This window comes from Diaporthe citri (assembly GCF_014595645.1).
Source record: "Diaporthe citri strain NFHF-8-4 chromosome Unknown scaffold_11, whole genome shotgun sequence".
In the NCBI taxonomy this organism is placed as follows: domain Eukaryota; kingdom Fungi; phylum Ascomycota; class Sordariomycetes; order Diaporthales; family Diaporthaceae; genus Diaporthe; species Diaporthe citri.
The window spans coordinates 1,120,756-1,141,238 of NW_025064856.1; the positions used below are offsets into that span (position 1 = coordinate 1,120,756).

General features: G+C 51.7%; 7 protein-coding genes across 7 annotated transcripts; 2 read left to right on the plus strand and 5 right to left on the minus strand.

Annotated features, from left to right (window-relative positions):
• Positions 1-138: 138 nt before the first annotated feature.
• On the plus strand, positions 139-1,212 carry INS49_004105 (uncharacterized protein; the record flags this gene model as incomplete). The annotated part of the gene is made up of 1 exon (XM_043164895.1): positions 139-1,212. The coding sequence occupies one exon, from the start codon at positions 139-141 to the stop codon at positions 1,210-1,212; it is 1,074 nt and encodes a 357-aa protein (XP_043018545.1).
• Positions 1,213-2,252: 1,040 nt separating this feature from the next.
• Positions 2,253-3,821, minus strand: INS49_004106 (uncharacterized protein; the record flags this gene model as incomplete). Its single annotated transcript, XM_043164896.1, has 3 exons — positions 2,253-3,136; positions 3,312-3,326; positions 3,638-3,821. The coding sequence occupies 3 exons, from the start codon at positions 3,819-3,821 to the stop codon at positions 2,253-2,255; spliced, it is 1,083 nt and encodes a 360-aa protein (XP_043018546.1).
• A 2,737-nt stretch (positions 3,822-6,558) lies between these two features.
• INS49_004107 (uncharacterized protein) lies at positions 6,559-8,439 on the minus strand (the record flags this gene model as incomplete). The annotated part of the gene is made up of 5 exons (XM_043164897.1): positions 6,559-7,362; positions 7,433-7,895; positions 7,943-8,080; positions 8,133-8,231; positions 8,300-8,439. 5 exons carry the CDS (start codon positions 8,437-8,439, stop codon positions 6,559-6,561), a joined length of 1,644 nt encoding a protein of 547 aa, XP_043018547.1.
• A 1,994-nt stretch (positions 8,440-10,433) lies between these two features.
• INS49_004108 (uncharacterized protein) lies at positions 10,434-11,195 on the minus strand (the record flags this gene model as incomplete). Its single annotated transcript, XM_043164898.1, has 3 exons — positions 10,434-10,612; positions 10,670-10,819; positions 11,081-11,195. The coding sequence occupies 3 exons, from the start codon at positions 11,193-11,195 to the stop codon at positions 10,434-10,436; spliced, it is 444 nt and encodes a 147-aa protein (XP_043018548.1).
• A 1,846-nt stretch (positions 11,196-13,041) lies between these two features.
• On the minus strand, positions 13,042-14,213 carry INS49_004109 (uncharacterized protein; the record flags this gene model as incomplete). Its single annotated transcript, XM_043164899.1, has 4 exons — positions 13,042-13,049; positions 13,112-13,585; positions 13,646-13,953; positions 14,008-14,213. 4 exons carry the CDS (start codon positions 14,211-14,213, stop codon positions 13,042-13,044), a joined length of 996 nt encoding a protein of 331 aa, XP_043018549.1.
• Positions 14,214-16,050: 1,837 nt separating this feature from the next.
• On the plus strand, positions 16,051-17,820 carry INS49_004110 (uncharacterized protein; the record flags this gene model as incomplete). Its single annotated transcript, XM_043164900.1, has 1 exon — positions 16,051-17,820. The coding sequence occupies one exon, from the start codon at positions 16,051-16,053 to the stop codon at positions 17,818-17,820; it is 1,770 nt and encodes a 589-aa protein (XP_043018550.1).
• A 530-nt stretch (positions 17,821-18,350) lies between these two features.
• Positions 18,351-20,249, minus strand: INS49_004111 (uncharacterized protein; the record flags this gene model as incomplete). The annotated part of the gene is made up of 1 exon (XM_043164901.1): positions 18,351-20,249. The coding sequence occupies one exon, from the start codon at positions 20,247-20,249 to the stop codon at positions 18,351-18,353; it is 1,899 nt and encodes a 632-aa protein (XP_043018551.1).
• Positions 20,250-20,483: the final 234 nt, after the last annotated feature.

The following is a 20,483-nucleotide window of genomic DNA, read 5'->3' on the forward strand; positions in this document are numbered from 1 at the left end:
AGGCCTGAGAAATGCTGATGAAGAATTGAGGATGTTTTTCAGGCAGACAAAACTACATATAAGTAGTAGGCGTTGTGTGACAATGGAGTTTTAGAAAGAATAGCACAAAGATTATCCCTGAGACAGCAGTTTTCAAAAATGTTGAGCACAATTGTAACATCATGCGGGCGGTCGCCCGCCTCAATTTTGTTTATGGTCATCGCCGTGATCTCCTGCCTTGCCGATTTCACACTGGCAGTGAAGATCAGGAACGGCGCCGATCCCACGATCATGAAAGTTGGAAACAATTATTACTCAGCAGAGTCGGCGAGCGGCGGCATCTGGGTTCGTGAAGCAACAACCCTCGAAGGTCTCGGAGCCGCAGATGTCCGACGCGAGAAAGTCTGGTCCGACGATGCCGGCCGAGGCGCCATCTGGGCTCCGGAAATTACCACCGATCTCGGACGAACGTTCATTTACTTCTCAGCCGGCGAGGATGCAGCCCATCGCATGTATGTCATCAGCGCCGACTCGCCTCTAGGCAATTACTCGGCCGAGTCGAAGCTAGACTTGCCGGACGATCAATGGGCTATCGATGGCACATTCTTTGTGTTCGAGGGTTTGGGCTGGTTCGTGTGGTCTGGCTGGGATAGCGAGGCCAACAATTCCGAGCAGAATCTCTACATCTGTCGTATGAACAGCCCAACCGAGCCTATCGGGCAGCGCTTTATTATCTCCCAGCCACGCGAATCATGGGAGCAGGGCGACAGCCCCCGCATCAACGAAGGTCCCGAAGCCATCGTCGACCCGAACGGCCAACTGCATATCGTGTACTCAGCCAACGGCAGCTGGGGCAGCAAATACTGTCTCGCTGACCTCCGGCTGCGTAAGGGCGGTGACCCGACCTATGTTTGGGACTGGTACAAGTCCAATGGCTGCTTGTTCGGTTCTCATCAGGACAGAATGATGCAGGGTTGGGACGCGACCCTGTACATCGACGGGCCTGGACACCACACTTTTGCTCTTGACGATGGTGAGGTGAGCCAAAGCCCTGGGGGAACCAACCACATCCCATTCGTGTTCCACGGTGTCGAGAAGGGCACACCGTACAGCTGGGCGGCCCGCAGCTGGTTCACCGGCTCTTTTGTCTGGTGGAGCAACACTGCCTACACCCGAGGAGATGTTCCAGGGGACAGAACAAATACTGGCTACAGCTTCAAGTTTTTTGAATAGCGGATGAAGCTCTTGTATATATGTGCTTGTATTGGTTCACAATGTAGATCATAAGGCACTCGTGGAACCCCAGGAATACCAAGACTACTCTCCATCGCACCCGTGGTTTCACTTGACTCAGCATCGTCACACGGGGTATTACGCTTCCTCAATCGAGATTGTAACATCAATTGCGAACCTTCTCCACCATCCACTCGTGAAATGAGACCAAAATCTGCTCAGTTTCTTCACAAGCGTTTAGAATGAAGAAAACCACGGTCGAGGCTTTTTGGTGGCAGAGTGGGGGCAAGAAAGAGGTGGCAAGGCTAATCATCAAGAGGCTCCTGATTTGGTTGATGGCAAGGGGGCTGAAATTTTGCGAAGAACCAGCACCAGCATTCCAGATGCTGCAAGACGTTAATGCTGGACTTGGAATGCAGATCTGACAAAATAGCGAGTCTGCGGCTGCGAGGCCGTTACACAAAGCATGTTGCTTGATATAAATGAGAGAGCCAGAGCAAGACCGGATATGATTATCATGTCGCATACACCATGATGTGTGGAATCAACGGAAGGATGACAGAAGGTGGCAAAATTAATACAGAATTCAGGATTTACCCCTCGAGATTGGTAAAATTCATGATCCTAAGATCCAGAAGACGATCAAGATAGCAGAACGAATGCCCTCTCATCCTGCTTTGACACTCGCATCGGTTTGGAGTTCAAGCGGGCGACTCTCCCAGTCATCCCACCAATGCACACCCTGTCTCTCAACCGGCCATACCCGTCTCCATAGCTGAAACCAGTATTCACCGCTATTCACACGGTTACGAAACCAGTATTCACCGTTATTCTCACGGTCGCGAAACCTTGACTGCGACCAGTCCTTCATGATTCCCCGACCAACCTCCTCCACATGAATTACCCCCGGAGAATCATCACGGACATTCCGCTCAACCCGCCACTCTCGCTTCAAAGCAGCCAACAACTGGTTCAACGGCGTGAAAGACGAGCCTATCATTGGTCTGTCGGCGAACTTCTCACCTCCCCTCGCACACAGCTCAAGTTGTTCCAGCGGCAACGGTGCCGCCCGACCAGGTGATCTCCTTGGCTTGGCACCATCGAGTTTGAAGATACAGCGCGAGCGATGCGTCGATGGCGCTGTTAACCAGCACGTCACGTACGTGGCCCTCGCGGAACGCCTCAATAGGTTCCGGCAGATAAATGGTGTCCTGCTCGTCAAACCACGGCTCGATGGCGGTATCGCGGCTCGTGATTGTGGTGCCGTCCGGAGTGGGCTGTAGGTATTCGGGCGGGGACGCATCAAGGTATATGTGAAGTTCCTGGAGTCGGGATAGACGCCCCAAGGATCTGTAGCGTTCTACTTCGGCGGCATCACCGCGCGAGCGGCGGATCTCGGTTGTGAGATGCTGGAGGTTGGGGCAGATTTCTGCGAGTTGGTGGATGTGATCGTCGCGCAGGCGAGCACTGCCTGGGACTAACAGCGTGCCTAAATCGAGTTTCCGCAGGTTGGGACTAAGGCTGGGTATGAATGATATGGCTCGGTCCCAGCATTTGATTTGGAGTGTGGTAAGATGCGGAAGGTTACGCAGGAGTGCGGTGACCTCGTCCCAATATTCTGGTGGGGTGCTGCGTGCAGTTACGACGCACGTAAAGGTCAAAGTGGCGAGTGATGGAAACTCGGTTGGTGCTGGCAGTCCCTGAGGAGCGAGGGGGACGTTGAGCTTGAGAGCACGCATGGTCGACAAGTCGCCAGCCATTTCCTTGTAAATGACGGCGATTGGGACCGGGATATGAACCCTCGGTCCATCCACCTGAATGAGTTCGCGAGGGACTGCCAGTGACTTGGGGTTTTCTGTGTTCCGCTCATCGGCCTCGATCTTGAGATCCCCCAGCCTCCACCAGAAGTACGTTCTCCTCAAGCCTGGGGATTGAAAGCTCCTGACCAACTTTAGGGTTGTAGGGCTGATCCTGTGTATCAGACCGCCAATGCTGTAAAGGCATGGAGATGTGATAAGGGTGCGCTCGTATGAAGTAAATGAGCTTGGAATTGGGCTGCTGGGGTTGAATGTGGGGTGATGCAGCCGGCAGCGGCTTACTCTCTCGTGCAGCACCTGCAAGAGGCAGAGTGGGAGCTGCTCGAAACATGCCCAGAAGAGATCGGCCAGACCTGTTAACTGTCCCACCAGGTGGATGACAGGTTCCCATTGGTCATCAGGGATCGAGATAATTGGTAGTAATGGCCATCTTATAGGCCACTTGTCGTCGTCCAAGTGGCGCCACAACGCTGTATCATCCTCGCGGCTTCATTCACATGGATGGAGCAACAGATAGGGGTATCGGAGTCCTTCGGGGTCATAAAAGAGGATGATCCGGCGAACGTGCGCAAAGGCATCGTCCCGGAGAAGTCTCTCTTCCAACTAACACGCATGTTGGAAACGCTGTTTTCCATCGGCGACTGTGACTTTGACCGTACGGTAGAGGATAGTGCTTGCGACAGCATAACACCGTTTGCTGGCTCGTGCAAAGGTCAGGAGGCTGGGTGGGTGTATGTTGTCGAGAATCTCAGAAAGTTCCTGCAGTACTTCCGTTGGAAGCCCTTCTATCATTGACGGTGGCATGTCGTGTGGCAGGAAAGGCTGGGTCTGGCAAGTATGCGAGTGTTTGTTATCGAATTGGGCGTGTGGCTAAGTTCCGAGTGCAGAAGGGGCCGAGATGGCATATTTCTAAAAGACGTACGTACTCAGTACGGAACCTCCATTCACTGGGTTCCCATTCACTGACCCCCCATTCACTGCCACATGTCAAGTAGGCATGTGTTCGGAGATCTGGACGTAGGTTTTGAGTACCGGACAACGGTCGGGCTGCTATGAGAAACTGCGAAATCATGCACAACAATCTGCATTGCAGCTGCAGAAGAGAGATGGAAAGTAAGTGGTCAAATGTAATGCAATCTAACCTATCAACAATCATGGAAGTGGCCAGTTTAGACTATTTCCTAACGCACTCGGTGACTGTAGGCTGCAGCCTGCACCCGTATGACTACGGGCTGGCCGTTGAGGCCGGCTGGCTGCCGGCTGGTGAAGGACTGGCGTCGCTATCTATAAGACTGCAAAGGCCCACCCCCATAAGTTTTGACTGAGTAAGAAAGTTTAAACCCAGGGAGGGTTACAGATTCACCCCCCCCCCCTCAGACCTTCCGTTGCCATGCTGTCAAAGAGGGGGGTTAGGGTGTAACATGGTCTTGGGTAGTCCCTGGATAAGGGGTTTTCTGAGGGTTATCCCCCTCTGGGTACCTGCCAGTGGCTGTTGCGGGGGCAAGGCCCCGGGATCCAGTTTCTTGCACGTTCAAAACTTATGGGATGGGCCTCCATAGACTACGGTGCACCTCCTGTTCTGTGCAATGCACCCACGGCATCCCACTTGTCGCTTATTCCCATGCCTTTGGTTGACATGAGACAAGCTCCCGAGGAAAGTAGTAAAACGAGCACCCTGCACTTTAGCTTGGCTGTTACTGTCTCAGGCATCTTCCACAATCCACTGGTCTCTCATGACACCGTGACGCTTTTATTTATCTGGATTATGAAATTCATGATCCAATCCGTTCCGATTTGGATAGGCATTCCACTGAGCCCAACCCATGGTTGTGAAAATCCTCCTTTGAGACAGTGATGTTTGCCAAGGGGAACTGTCCCACTGGCTGCGGCTGAAAAGGCTTGAAGCACTGCATGGAGCCAAAGCAATCCCATGTCTACCATCCCCAGAACTCCATCAACAGCCAAACAAAGCCAGCTGGGCTCGGGATTCATGGTATCTGCGACTATGGAGTTTATCATTACTGGAGATCGACATCGTTGGTGTGTAGACTTGGCCAGTGGAAGGGATTGGGCCCATGAAAAAGACGACAAGGTCATGACACCACTGGGAAGTATGATTTCCAACTACCCTAGGAAAAGTGGACCATAAGATAAATGGAGTTGATCATGCAGTGTCACATTTTACCACCAGAGGTCAAAAGAAATCTTGGTTCCGATTCAGCTGCTATTACGCTACGGAAACCACTGCATGTGCTCTCTTGCCATTGCTACCATATCCACAGACTGTCCCAGTGAGCTGCCTACATTTGGCATACACACTCCTTGATCCGAACACCGGTACTCAGCGAGTACGTTGAGTGCGAGTGCGAGGCTTGTGGATCGGGCAGTAACCCTCCTGGAAGAAGACCTCATCACTAGGCGTCCAGTTGGTACAGATCCCTCCATCGAGTCGGCCGCAAAGGGTCCAGGTGTACTGCTGCAACCAGTCGCGGTGCTCCGTGAGCTTGAGCACGAAACAACGACAGCCCACATAGTGAAGCTCATGTCGAAGACACATCTTGACTGTCTTCTTGGGTCAGCGATGAAAAGGGGTTTGAAGGAGAGAAGGACGCCGAATCGCTTGGCGTAGGGGTGTATGGTTGTTGCGTACCTTGGTCGGCGCCTGGCTGTTGTCGATTGCAAGTCGCCGGAGGGTGCTGATGTTGATTTTGTTTCTGCGACGGATGACGATCTGCAGTGGAATGTTATTATTGGTCTCACTCGTGCCATTTGAAGTTTTTGAACTTACTTTGGTGCTTTTCGTCCTTTTCCCGTGGTGCTGCAGAAGTACAGCTGTTGATTTTTGATGGGTCTGGTACTTTGATGTGTCTGGTACTTTGATGTTTTGTGTCCCGGTTGTGCACGAAGCAAATTGCCTTGGTTCTGGGATGTGTGCCTAGGAGAAAGGTCAACATATTTTCAACTGCAGTTTATAGTTCACCATGAATTTCTACAAAGTGAGCTCTCTTATTTACAATTCTTCTCAGTGAAAATAGTCTATAAGAAATGAGCTTCAAGCATCCCACGAGACCCTGGGGCCAAACCACATCCAGAGTGACTACTCCTCATACAGAGGTACGTGGATGTTGAGGGCATTAACTATTTGAAAATAAAATTTCATTCTCATCATGGCTGTATTAGCCTGCTGCTTCTGAGGTAATGGAAAGTGAATTCATCTGGTTCTTCCAGGCCGCTAGCATATTTTAAATCTTCTCACTACCGACTTAGTAGAGCTATGTCATGATTGATGAAGCAGTTGTCGCCGAAAGTAACGCAAGACGACATAGTGAAACACCTTGGAATCAATGCCGAGAGACGTAGTACAATTATACTTGTATTGTGTATTCAAAGCTTTGTAGAACATAAGAGTGACCCCACTCAACCTATGGAACGCAAAACCTCTTCCCACTCCCTTCCCATGTAGGATGCCGGCGTGGACATCAAATGCCATTACCACCTCACCCATTTGAAGTGTGGACACTCGAGTAGTTCAAGCCCACTTGCCCAGTACGCTCATGATAACCATTCCGGCAACCAAGCCAAAACCAGCGAGGAAGGTGACAATGGGGCTTGTGCGAAGAAGCTCGCCATGACCATGCAGCCAATCTTCAGCCCACATCTCGACGACGCCAACCCAAATAAGTATACCGGCGGACAGAGCATCCAGAGTTCCGATGGCGATAATAGTGTCACGGTCGTTGCCGTTGAAATTTGAGAGAACGCCAATGCCGATGGCCATGCCGATCGGAGTGACGAGAGCGAAGGGGGTGGCAAGTAGGAGCTTCCTGACTAGAGAGAAGGAGGGGCTCTTGAGAAGGATTGGGCCTTTAGGTGTTAAAGAGGTCTGCTCACTCTCGGCGGGACGCTCGGCCGATTTGGTGGGGATGCGCTCTCCCAGCTGGGCGATGCGGGTGCCCAGGGCGATACCTTCGAACATCTGGTGGAAGAGGATGACGACGAATAGGGTCAAGAAGAAGGTGTCTCCGGCGACGACCAGAGTAATACCAATGACTTTGGGGATGTTAATGTGGATCAGACCGGAGGAAAAGAGGGACTTACGAATGGAGTGGAAGATGATACCGCACTCAAGGACCAGGACAGTGACGGTGTCGACAGAAAGGAGGGACGCTGAGGTCTGGTTGGCAGCGGCTTTGGCCATAACGAAGCGCTTGCCGAGGTACTCGACCAGAAACGACAGGAAGAGACCGGCCATAACAATGGCAGACGTGGTGCCCTCGTACTCAAGCTCGCCCAAACATTCGTTGCCGAACATGAGATCAGCGTGGGTGTATAGCTGCACGCAATGAGCACTTGAGCCGCCCGTATGGATGAATTTCATGAGGCATCGATGGAAATAAACTCACATGGACAAACGCGGTAGAAATGATGATACCGGTACCAAACTGCTTCAGGATAATGAAGGTGTTGTGTGTCTTGGTGGGCATCCAGTTGACCATGAAAATAGGGAAGTAAACACCAATGGCACTGGTGACGAGAATGACGAAGAGGAGACCGATGCGGAGAGGAATGTTGTAGTCGCGGGTGACCTTCTCGCAGCTCCTTGTGCCGCCGCTCTCGCTCTCTCCACCACCGACGCAGTGTTCAACGCCGGCGTGGAAGTGGCAGTTCTCCCCCTGGGGGCTCTCGTCCGTGGCTTCATCGGCGGCACCCTCGGCCACGATCTCCACCTCATCACCGCTGGGTGCGATGCAGTAGGTGTCAGAGCCGTGAGAATGGCAGCCAGTGAACGCGGTGGGGATGGCAGAGGCGGCCGTGTTGGTAGGCGTGGTCATGATTTGATACTCGGAGGTGCCCCACATGCAAAAGCTGAATATGTCAGTAGTGAATTTTGGATGGTGATTTGGAATACTTACATAGTCACTCCATGGAGATGGCAGCCAGACACCGCCGTTGGGGATCCGGTCTCAGCAGCCTCAGTTGGAGTAGCGGCGGTGGCAGCCGGGGCGTTGGCGGCCGTGACAAGGACCTCGCCCTCATCGTGAAGACAGTAGCTGGCAAAACTTGTGAGACAAGCGAACACCAATGCCACGGCAAAGTACTTACGTATCGGTGGCATGATGGTGGCATCCTGTGTAAGAACTGGGCAGCGCACCAGCAGGTGTTTCGGCGACGATGTACTCAGTGGTGCCTGCCTTGCAGACCCTAGGAGAGTGTTAGTAGCTATTGACAATGTCGAAGCTATATGAGAATTGGAGACAAGTTCGACATACTGAGAAGACGACGAGACAACGCAATCGGTGATCTCCGAGAGAGCCGCAGCCGTGGTGGTGGAAGCTGTCTGCCGTGCAACGAGGGAAGCAGAAGCGGTGCTCAAAATAGCCGCAACAGCGGCAGCTGAGAACTTAAACATGGCGAAGAAATAAGGCCGTCGTCCAAGATGTGAGAAGAGAAGCGAGCTAGAGCACTATCTACAGTTGTCAAAATGGCTTGGCTTGGCTGCTCAGGTCTTACGCAAAATGCCGCTACAGAGGTCTCAGGATACAGCTTATCGACAGGTTCTCAGCCGGATGCTTTATGGGAGTGAGATCGGAATAAAGAAGACCGGGCCAGACAGGGGTCTTTCTGTAAGGTGGGTAGGTCGAGCACCTTGAGGGGTGGTGTACTGGGTTACTGGTGAAATCGCCGAGGAACTGCTTGACCGAGGTGTCACGAGACAGGTGATAAAAGCAATGGGAGGTTGCAGGGAGGCGGAATGATTTCTCAATAGGGTAGGCCAGACGGAGAGGGTGTAAAGGAAATGGATTGCAGGTACTACCGTGCCGGAAGAGGAGGAGATGGAGGAAGCGGCGAGCGCGCGACGTTGGGGGGATCGACCCTGCGAAACACGCCTTGTTGGTTCTCCAATGTCTCTTGAACGATATTCCCCTGATTTCGATAGCGAAGCAGCCAAGTGAACCTAGGAGCAGACGATTTCATTACGAAACAGAATAGAATTTCCAGCCGATGGTTGCTAGCCTCTCTGCCGCTGGATCCATGTCGCGGCAGGAGCCACAAAGATCGCCAAAGCTATCATCTTGGCGGGGGGTGGCTGACCCGATGGCAGGACGAGGTGTTTCTCCGCCGTGTGTGTGGACTGTTCTCAGCCGCAAGAAACAGCGGACCAATCCTGGCCGAGACGAACTGAAGTGTTCCGCAACACCCTAGAGGACCCCTTTTGTGATCAGAGGATGCAGCTAGTGGTACTGGACCGGGACATGCAAGAAACGTGGGACCTGATTGTGGGATATGAGAAAGAGTCAGACAGCCAAAAGGCAAGGCGACACAGTGTTAATAACAAGGCTGACACCAACGTCCAAAGACCCGTTGCCAAGCGCTCGAGTAACACCTTGATGGTCTTCCACGGTTTACGGCTTACGGAGGAGGGAAACGGGCAAGAAGCTGCAGTCGCTGGTCCGCGGCATTCATGGACTCGATGGCGCCGGGCATTTTTTTCGCTGCATCCGCTCGTGGGCTGCAAATCCTGCTGTGCGACGGATTAATGGACACAAATTGACCGTATGGGTGACCAATTGAAGGGTGATTGCAGATGAGACGTATCCCCCACGCTCGTATTTCGGGGGAAGAGCCCAAAAATGGCAGAATAGAGGTTTATCATTTGCGTAACCAAATCTCTTACAGTTCCTTCGGCTTGACAGTTCCTAGCCTGATGCAACTGTGGATATCATCTGATAAAGATTTGGACATCGAAATCATGTTGTACTGAGGATACTGGTTTCTCAATGGTTCCCGGGGCGAACAGGGACAACTGCAATGCTCATCCGGGCCACACTCGTCGGTGACGCGCCACTGTGATGCCTCCCAAAGCGCCAGGGAGCAGTTGACGCAGGGTCACGTTTTTGACTTCCCGCCTCTTACGAGCTTCCACTTGGTGCTGAGTCAGAACATGTTTCCTTGAAGATGGGTGATGTAGCAAACATCAAGGCTTTTCTAGGAAAGCTTAGATAAATAGACAGCGATAGAAATACCACGGGGACTGTTGGAACCAACGAGCCCTACAGACGCCAGGCATATGGATCATAATATTCTCGGCAGAAATCATACTGAGAGCTGATAAGTTACGAGGCTAAGTCTGTCATATTATAACTGGCAAAAGGCAAACGAGTTTAGGGTAATGCGATGTCGATCGGTTTTCTATCCTACAGAAATACGCTCTCATCCCGAGGAGGGACAGGAAGCTAAACGCCAGTGGGGAAATAAAATCATTGGCGTATCCCTTATATTTTCATGCCAAAATGTCACATCAAAATCCTCCTTCTGGTTCATATTCCTGAATCCAAATCCGCGTGAGTCCCCCGTGACAAAGGAGATGCACAGCGTCGTCACTTTGGCTTGAGCAACGTTAGCTTAGAAAGCCACGAGGGCGGCCGCGACGGCAGCAGCACCGAAACCGGCGCGAGCAGCACCAGCAAGGACGGCGATGGCCGGAGAAGTGCTGTTGTCGGCACCGGAAGCGGCGGTGGTGGTTGCAGCAGCGGCGTCGGTGGAGACAGAGGCGGTAGCAGTCGCCGGGATATCGCAATGCCCTACAAGCATGTTAACATAACTCCGACATGGCGAAATTAATAACGAAAATGACTGACAGTGATCAACGTGCACGCTACACTCTCCGCGTCCGGTGGGAGAAGGGGGCAAGGTGGCGCTGCTGGAAGCTTCGGAATCCTCAGCAGCGGTGGTAGTAGCAACAACGTCAGAGGAGGTCGAGACGGCGGTCGCCGGGATATCGCAATGCCCTGTAAACAGGTTAACATAACTCGGACATCACAATATTCTTGGAGAAAACTGACAGTGGTCAACGTGTACGCTGCATTCTCCACGCCCCGTGGGAGAAGGAGGCAAAGTGAAACTGCTCGAAGGTTCGGAATTCTCAGCAGCGGTGGTAGTAACAGCGGCGGTGGCAGAGTTGGCGTCGGCTCCGGTCTCACGAGGACCTTCACAGTGCCACTATTCACAAAGGTTAGCAGAAAGGCTAAGATAACGAGAGACAAAGTTACGCGCATGGTCCCCGTGCGGTTCGCATCCAGCACTCTCTGTAGGGGATGGAGCAAGAGATTGAGCCATAGCGATGGCAGTGAAGCCGAGAATGGCGAGAATTTGAGGAGTCTTCATCTTGGTGTGGGAAATGCGGAAGAGGTGGTGGTTGTAGGGTGTGGAGGAGCACTTGAATAAAGGCGAGGGCAACCACTCAGCAGAAACCTAACGAAAGAATACAAGCCAAGGCAGGATGGAACGTGAGGATTCTTTTCAGAAAGGTCATCATTGAGGTGAAGACGGATATAACTACGCGCCAGACGATCGGTCAGCGTGGTCAAGTTCCTCTTGCCAAGATACAAGCGACGGAAAGAATCAGGTAAAAGCAACCCAACCCGAGCAAGCAAAATCCAATCTCTTGGCAAGAGGAAAATGTTGCGAGGAACCAACTGGCCCATCCAACCCCCTTGGATCGCCAAGACCCTGAGACAGAGTAATGGGCTTACCCTCCATCCACACATCGTGTAAACTTGGCAGACGCCAAGGTGACCCCGATCCGCCGTTGATCAGCAAGCGAAGAAGAACCATGTCCAAGGATTACCTCGCCTTCCCCAACGGTCAAGTTTGTGAGTGGTCTATATGCCTCATCCATGTGGTGATCCACACCACTGGCGTGCCCAGCCGCTACAGGCGGGCCGTGCCATCAAGGTTCGCACAAAAATCCGTCGTTGACCGCACATGGGCACCAACGCCAACCAGAGGCACTCACCTTGCTTTGACATATCAGCTGGACTTCTTGGCGGACATACTTGCATGAACAGCAAGGCTGGAAATTGCACCGAGTAGGCAGGCATGGAGCGGACAATCTGCCCAATTTGTAGACCAGTTTGATTAGCTAGCACACGAGTGGCTGCTAAAACAGAGGATTCTCTGATGTTCTCGTCTCATGCGCCACCCTGAGACTGCTTCTCTCGTCCAATTATAGTGGGGTCTATCACGTCCCCGTCGTCGCTTCTCGCGTATCCCTGAACATTCCTTGCTGCCAAGACGACAAAGGAGCTTGATCTTCCATGTGAATCCTTTAGTCGACGCTGTGCTACCGGCAAGACGTCTACACCTCGGCCTACCTTCTTGATTTGAAGTTTGAATGGTGAGTGGGTCGGAATATCATTAAAGTCCAGGTCTTTGTCATCAGAATGGCACGTTACACGAGATGTGACATCCGACACAAATCATTTTTGGTAAAGTGCTGATATGGGGCTGAGGATGTCGAGTGGGGTCTGAACTTGAATCACTTCACGCAATGATTAGCTAATAAGATGGCTTCAAATTCGAGGGAGTGTTGGTTTACTGTGCAGCAGCAATTTGTGCGTGGAATTGTCACTTAATTTGCAAGACATAGATGGATGCCTCGGGGTTCTTGTTGCCCCCGAAGTGTGACGATTGTTGCTGTCTAGGTTGTGTCCTTTCAGAAGTCTTGAGAAGCTCAAGATACTGCGATGGGGCGAGACGAAGGACTTGCCATTCTGGAGACAACGCATCGGCCAAGATGGACCATCGTTTGAAAGATCGACGATGAAGAATGCCTTGTCCAGATCACTGCACACTGAGTATCCCTTGGCGTTTTTATCGAAACCTCCTCGTAAGTAATATTGGATGTAAAACTTGAATTATTGAGCTCGAACACGGACGGAGATCATTGTCCATCATGTACTACATCGTCTGCTTTCATTGCCTTGGCCTGCTGTCTATATTCAGCCCTGTTTAGGAACCTCACTCAACTGAAGCCATCTCGTAATGATTGTGGGCTCCTGTAGTGGACTGGAAAGTACAAGATTGTCCCGAAGCTCTGCGCTTGGCAGTTGGCACTTATCAACCCGGACAGAAGGGTCTTCAATGAGTAACGCTGCCCTGCGCCGTTTAATCATGTGGATATCTCTGAGATTGACGCAGCCTTCTAGTTCGGAATCGGTTATGAACGCGATCAAAGCACTAGCAACTATGGACTCGAATTAGCGTATGCCTAAGTGATGAATTGTGTGTTGAGTGATTACCTTCAGCGCCGATAGCGCTCTGAGCCTCTTCGGTACTTCCGCCAATGTGCGGCGTCAAGATGATGTTCTGTAGCTCACGCAGCCTCTCAATCCACGGACTGAGGTTGTCCGTGAAGAACAAACCGTTCGCGCGTGGCTCTTTCGGATATACATCCAATGCCGCGCCTGCGATCTGTCCACTGTTCATGGCATCGATCAGGGCTGAGATGTCAACGACGCTGCCGCGGCTGGCATTCAGTAAATAGGACCCGTGCTTCATCGCGTCAAATTGTTTGGCCCCGATTATGTTGTGTGCCTGTTCCGGTACATGTAGCGTCACGAAATCTGACTGATGAAGCAATCCGTTCAAGTCTGCAACTTGTCGAGCTGTTCCCATGGCCATCAGATTGCGAATGTCATAGAAGAGGACTTTCATGCCCATCGCTTCTGCCAGCACGGATACTTGTGATCCGACATGACCATACCCGATAATGCCTGTGTAGAATAAGTCAAGTCAGTAAGCCTACACTTTGTTGTGGACGAATTTCAGCCAACCTAAAGTCTTCCCGCGGATCTCATAGCATCCTCTGCTCGATTTGTTCCACGTCCCGTTGTGCATTTCACTCGACCGGTCTGCCCACTGCCGGGATAAGGCAATTATCTCACTGATTACGAGCTCTGCTACGCTGCGAGAGTTCGAAAATGGTGAGTTGAACACGGGAACACCAATTTGAGTAGCAAAGTCTAGATCCACTTGGTCGGTGCCAATGCAGAAGCATGCCACGGCTAGAAGGTTCCGTGCTTCTCGCAAGACTTTGGCACTCAGTCTCGTCTTGGATCTAATGCCAATAACATGAGCGTTCCTATAAAGCTATGTTAAATGTGCATGTGTGGAGACCAGATCTGAGAGGACTAACCGGATCTTCTCGATGAGTTGAGCTTCAGGTAGGGAGGTTTTGATAGCTTCCACATTGTACCCTTGTTCAACGAGCAGCTGTATGCCGCTGTCATTGATGTTTTCAAGCAATAATACGTTGAGAATTCCATGCCTTTCTGACTGAAACTGAACATTTGAGGTGTGAAGAGGTGATACCTCAATGGATGAAGTGTCATTGATCGTCATGATGAACGGTTCAAGATGGCATGGTCTGCTAAGGCAAGTAGTACTAGAACAGTAAATGACCGATGCAGGCAGATACAGATTTAATATAATTGTGTGAGAAATAAAAGGGACCAAAAAGGTTCGCAGAGAATTTGAAGCGCACGTATTAGAGATTCTCGAGTAATGTCAAACGGCATAATAGGGGCTCCGCTGCAAGCGCCCCCTTTCATCACGATACCTCCTAGTCCATCTACATGCATGATCAAGCCATTCACGAACTGTACCTTGATCAACATTACCTTCAGTGACTCCCCTTGTTGGCTGCACTACCACCTGAAAACAGGATTTCTTCAGAACACACACATGTGGAGTCTTTACGACGCGAGAACTGCCGCCGAGGTAACAACGCTCGCAGCTTGAGGGCGATGGATCGCTCATGCGAGGCCTTTGAAAAAAGGTCTAAGTCTTTCACAGACATGACAGTTGACCATTCTTGTCTCTAGATGCGTGAATCGGTCAACGATTTGGGTCAAAATTCATGATGAGTTTTGGACTTTACAAGAAACACGAAGGAAGTAAATTCTTCGTTTATCCTGATGTTCGTAAATCTGCAGGAGTTTTCGCCTAACGAAGCTCGTTTAGTAATGGTATGGCAAAACGACATACCGTGTCAACATATCCACCAATGCCATCTGCCCGGTATTCTTTCGCTCTCCAGTCGCCGTCGTAGCAGAGCACCAAGGATCGCTTATCACGAATTGCGAAGCAAGTCTCACTGCTCTCGGACTCGAGAGAGGAGTCCAAGTCACGCCAGAGCGATACCAGATTAGCCGCATCAAAAAAATGGTTCAGCACCTGGGGACTTGAAATTGGCAAGTTCACCGAGCCGGGAAAACTGAAGATTTTGTGGTCTTCCAGCTGCCTCAGATCAATGATTGCTGCGTCTGATCTCGGCGAGACTGTCTCTTCCCAGCCCGAGTGTTCTTTGAAGTCTTTCTATACAGAAAAACCAAGACATCCCTCGAAAGACTTTATCAAGACGCCACAGTTCATAAGGCACTGGTAGTGGCTTTCTTTTCCACTCCTCGTCATACCAATACAAGTCAACTACAGCCAAATCCTGAATTTGACCTACCTAACATCTTATAAAACGCCTTGATGGAAATGCTCCCGGTACTCCCGAGTTTTCAGGTGATCAATCTCGTAACTTAATATCTGTACCGTCGTAGCGCGACTATTTTGGAAAAACGACGTGGAAATCAACCTTGGAGTAATTTGGGCCTCTAACGTCGTATCTCGTTGCAATGAGCCGTTTCCCCGCATGGAAGAACCCTTTGCTGCTTTCTGGCCATTCTACTACACTGAAGCGCGAAGATGTGATCTGCTTGACCCATTACCGTTCCATTCAGTTACACCGACAGAATCCATATGTATGGACGTCTCCACTGCGAACTGTGCAGTGCACAGAGTGATCGCATGACGCGGATATACTCCCACTGCTGGTCACAGTGTCTTATCACCTTACGTCGTTATCAAATCTCTCACTGAATGGACATCAAGGTTCTCTGAACACCTTTACGGCACAATCCAGCCGAGGAATGCAGTATAACTCGGTATCGATCAGCGGGTCTATACATCTCCACTGTTAACTCTGAATTTGCAATACGGTCGCAGCCGCCCCACCTGTTTGTGTCCCATTCCTGAATGTTTTCCTCAATGGACATCAAGGTTCTCTGGTCACCTTTGTGGCTTAATCCAGTCAAGGAATGCTGTACATTTCGGTACTTTTTAACGAGCTGCTGCTGCTGACTTCAGACTTGGCATTTGGCCAGACTCATACCAGGCCGTACTTCCCATCATGCTTAGTAAAAGCTTTCTGAGTTCCTACGCCGTGCTTTCGGCTTCTATTACCCGTGCGGCAAGCCTAAACCCCCAAAGACCACTCTTGAAAGACTTCGACGCATTGGGCGCCTGGTTCGACGAAGTGGCCTCCATCAATAACAGTGTCAGGGTTCAGGATGTCGAACAAGCCAAGAATGCGACCGTTGCTATTGTTGGCGCCGGCATTACTGGCTTGGCTACAGCTCTCATGCTTGACAGTGTAGGCGTTCACAACTGGGAGCTTCTGGAGGCAGGCAGTCACGCCGGTGGGCGCCTGCGTACCCTCTACGTGGGCGGTACCCAAGAATGGGCCGAAATGGGACCCATGCGCCTCCCATATACGGCAACGTACAAGGACAACGAAACCATCGAGTATTCTGACCACGCCATGGTCTTCCAACTGGTGGAATGGCTCAACGAGATGAACCAGGCCGACAAAGCGGAACTGAAAGTGGACTTCATACCATGGATTCAGCATTCGCCCAACGAGCTGCTGGCCCTGAATACTGGACGACATCCCGACGGCAGCATCCCTACGCGGGCGGAAATAGCAGCAAACTCTAGTCTTGGCAAGCCTGCACCGCTGAGCACCCAGGAATACAAAGATGTGAAAGCGAGAATGGACGAGATCCTGATGAATGGAACCACGCTGAAGGACATCCAACGCGATGTGTGGAGGGTGCATGCACGCGTGATGGAGGAGGGCCTCGATGAGATCAGTCAGCAGAGCATGATGCGGAACATCTGGAACGCCAGCATCGATGTGGCCGATGCTATTCACACGGCGACCGACTATGATGTGTTCTGGGATGAGATGGTCCACAACTCCAACCTCGCACAGGATGGCGGGTCAAGTGCTCTCGCAGAGACGACTTGGAAGTGCATCGATGGTGGCTTCAGCCGGCTGTCCGAAGCCATAATTCCCCACGTCAAGAGCCGTTTGGTCTTGAACCGACAAGTCAGAAAAGTCGAGGGAGTTCGGGATTTTGCCGGCAACACCACAGGCACGAGGCTCTCGTGGGTAGACGCAGATGCGAACCGGACTGAAACAAAGCCGATGGCAGGCCAGGTCAAAGACTACGATTACACATTAATGACTGCCCCTTTCACCGCGACGCGCATGATGTCGTTGCCTTCGTTCTCTCCGACTCTGAAGCGCGCCATGTCGGAGCGCGGCCTGCGGTTCAAGGACGCCTGCAAGGTCGCATTGCTTTTCAGCGAGCGATTCTGGGAGAAGGGCGACCGGCCCATATTCGGCGGCTATTCCACTCCCCCGGACGCGGCCGTCGGCGCGCTCTACTATCCCGTGTACGGGCTCAACGAGACCGGGCGGCCCGGGCTGATAATGCACTACCGGGGTGGCGACTGGTCTAGCCGTTTTGCCAGCTTGAGCGATGCCGAGCACGTTGGCGTGGTGCTCGACGCGATCGCCTCGCTCCATGGCGAGGAGGTTCGCGACCTTTACACGGGTGACTACGAGCGCCTTTGCTGGTTGGATGAGCCGCACATTGCGACGAGCTGGGCGCGTCCGGACGTGGAGCAGCATCGGCTCTACATCCCTGCGTACCATCAGACAGAGAACAACATCATCTTCATGGGTGAACACACGGCCCCGACTCATGCGTGGATAAGCTCCTCGCTGCATTCGGCCGTCAGGGGGTCCATTCAATTATTGCTTGAACTTGGCCTGGTTGACGAGGCAAAAGAGCTCAATCAACGCTGGATGGGACGTTGGATTAGGGCCTAGTCCGTATGGTGGTGAAAGTTTTCAGCAAACAACGTAGGCGTATCTAGTTTACTCACACACCCACGCCTCTGAGACAACAACGTCACCCTCATTGTCAATAATGGATTTCACCGGACAAGCGTCGCAGAAGGTCTTTCTGCTTTCTTCTTTTCTTCTTATACGTAAGACTTTAGTTCAATTGGTATTGAATGTGGGACTATTCAACCCTGCACCTAAGTTAGCCTTAAGCAACAGGTTGTCATTTCATCGCGTTTGCTATAGAGCAGGTTGGGGGTGCACCAGCTACCGCATCTCCGTTAACGCATGAAAGGTACAAGACAGAGTAATACAAATCAACATCTTTTCGTAATGAGTGATTGGAATTGTTTTCTGGATGACAAATTGTGCCTTGCTATGTGCAACATTCTAATGAGCAGTCCGTGAAAGGCTTGAGCCCACGTAACTTAGTCCGCAGATATGACATATTCCTACTGTAGTTGACCGTGATGCAGTGATATTAGGATCAGGGTCAGGGTATGAGCTGAACTATCTCAGTATAAAATCGGACCTCCCGTCAAGCGACCGCCCACCTGTGGCACTTTCAGGATATTTGCTTCAACGAGATCAATAGCCAGCCGAGACAGAAGTCCATCACAACCTTTCGCCGCCATGACGCCCACAGCAACTGGGAAATACTCCACGTGGTTTGTGATCTCGCTAAAGCTTGGTACCTCGCCGATTGGAAAGACGAAATCCGGACATTCCGAGAAGACGGACACGCGCGCCGCGGAGAACCCAACGTACGGTTGCGGAGGCGCGGTCCCGTACTGATTTCGGGGCGTCTGCGTGCCAAGCTTGCCAGGATACAGCAGTAGACTAGATGAGCACTGGGACGGGTCGCTGGCGGGAGGAAGCACTTCAGTGTTAAACCAGTTCATGAACAGCGTCTTGTTGTGTATCGCCTCTTCTGTTGAGTAATTTGCCGCCCACTGCCAACGCGCGAGTGGAGCTGGGTCGATGAACGGTTGACGACCACCATGCAATGCTGTATAATCCGCATAGAAGGGTCCAGATACTGTAGTCTCTTGGCCTCGGCCAGTCAGCACGGGGTAGGTGATGTTGAGAGTCAGCGGTAAGCTTGTGTTCGTGTTTGAGACCTGCTGGTGGTCCCAGAGCTCACTCAGATTCAGAGGTTGAATTGTGCCATTGATATGATTCGCCAGAGCCGAGGCAAAGTTGTTCAGAAGCCGCCCGGCTTCGGAGCTTGAGTCCGGGTACGACATGGTCTGAATGGTACTTGGATACCTCGGCTCCGCTTTGACGAGCGAAGTGTAGTTTTTGCCGTACATCGACTGCTGGAGTTTGTCCCAAAGTATCGGGTCGCGCACCACAAAGCCAGCAGTGTCGAGGTGCTCAGACAGAGGCATGGTATGGTCCAGGCTGACTGCACCATGCGAGGGCCTATTGCCGAAGAGACCATTCACGCCAGCAGGGCTTCGTAGGCTGCCGCCTGTGTCGGTACCGACGGCGGCATCAAGCCATTCGTATGATGCTACCGAAGCACCAGCGCCAGAGCTGGATGAGGATGCATCTTGATAGCCGTCTCCACGCGGGTTGAAAGGAGAGTGGTAATCAACCCAGTCCACTGTAGCGACCTCGCTCGTTGCGAACTGAGACACTCTTTGGGTGCCCACAATAATGGCACCTGCCTCCATGAGTCGGGAGATGGCAGTACCTGTGGTGGTACTGGGAGGGTACAGATGGTACCATGCCCTATTGCCGTTCGATCTCTTGACGCCTGCAAGCGAGAAGATGTCCTTCACCGCGACCCGGACACCAGCCAGGGGTTTGGACTTTGAGGTCTCGTAGTACAGTCTGGATGGCACGCCGATCGTCAACGTGGCCGAGCCCGGGATTTTTGCCGACAGGGTCTGGAATGTCCCATCGGGGTTCGACAGAAGAGCTTCATTGAAAGCCCCGGCAAAGTCGTTATACAAGCGATAGACCGGATGTAGATTTCCCGTCGCTATGGCCAGAAGGTACGGTCCCTTGGGGAGGTTGGAGGTTTTCGAGCCTTCTAGGATAATCGATTGGCTGAGATTTGTGTGTTTGAATTCATCTTGTTGTTCAGAGGTCCAAGTGGTATCAGTCAGGATAATAGCCTGCAGAAAAGCAGGCTGAAAGACATCGTCCAAGGTCGCCCAGGAACTCAACATGCCAGGGAGTTCCATAGGCATCACGTTACTGGTCAAAACCGCGACAGGTACGAAGCCATATAGAGAACTAGTATTCTGCAGCAGCTGTGGTTGGATTGAGACATTCCCATGTGCGTGAGATGATACGTAGTACGAGACATCGTTCAGTTGAACAGTCAACCCTGTCGAAACGAGTTTCGATGTAGCATACACCAAGGTGCTGAAAACGACAGGGTGAAGAATAAAGGGCTTCATGATGTACATGGAGTTGAAAAGGCCAGCCCTGACTGCGTACCGATCAACAAGAACAGGTGAGAGTTGGTTCACCTGCTTTCAGGCATGCACATATATAGTCTTGTTGTCTAAGGCAATCTTCCCGGCTTCCTCCGTTTTCGCATCGCATAGATCGAGATTTTTGTCAGTCTTCCGATTCTTGGGTTTCTGTTGTGTACTTGGCTACCAGTGCGCATTCATCAATACCTGTTACGT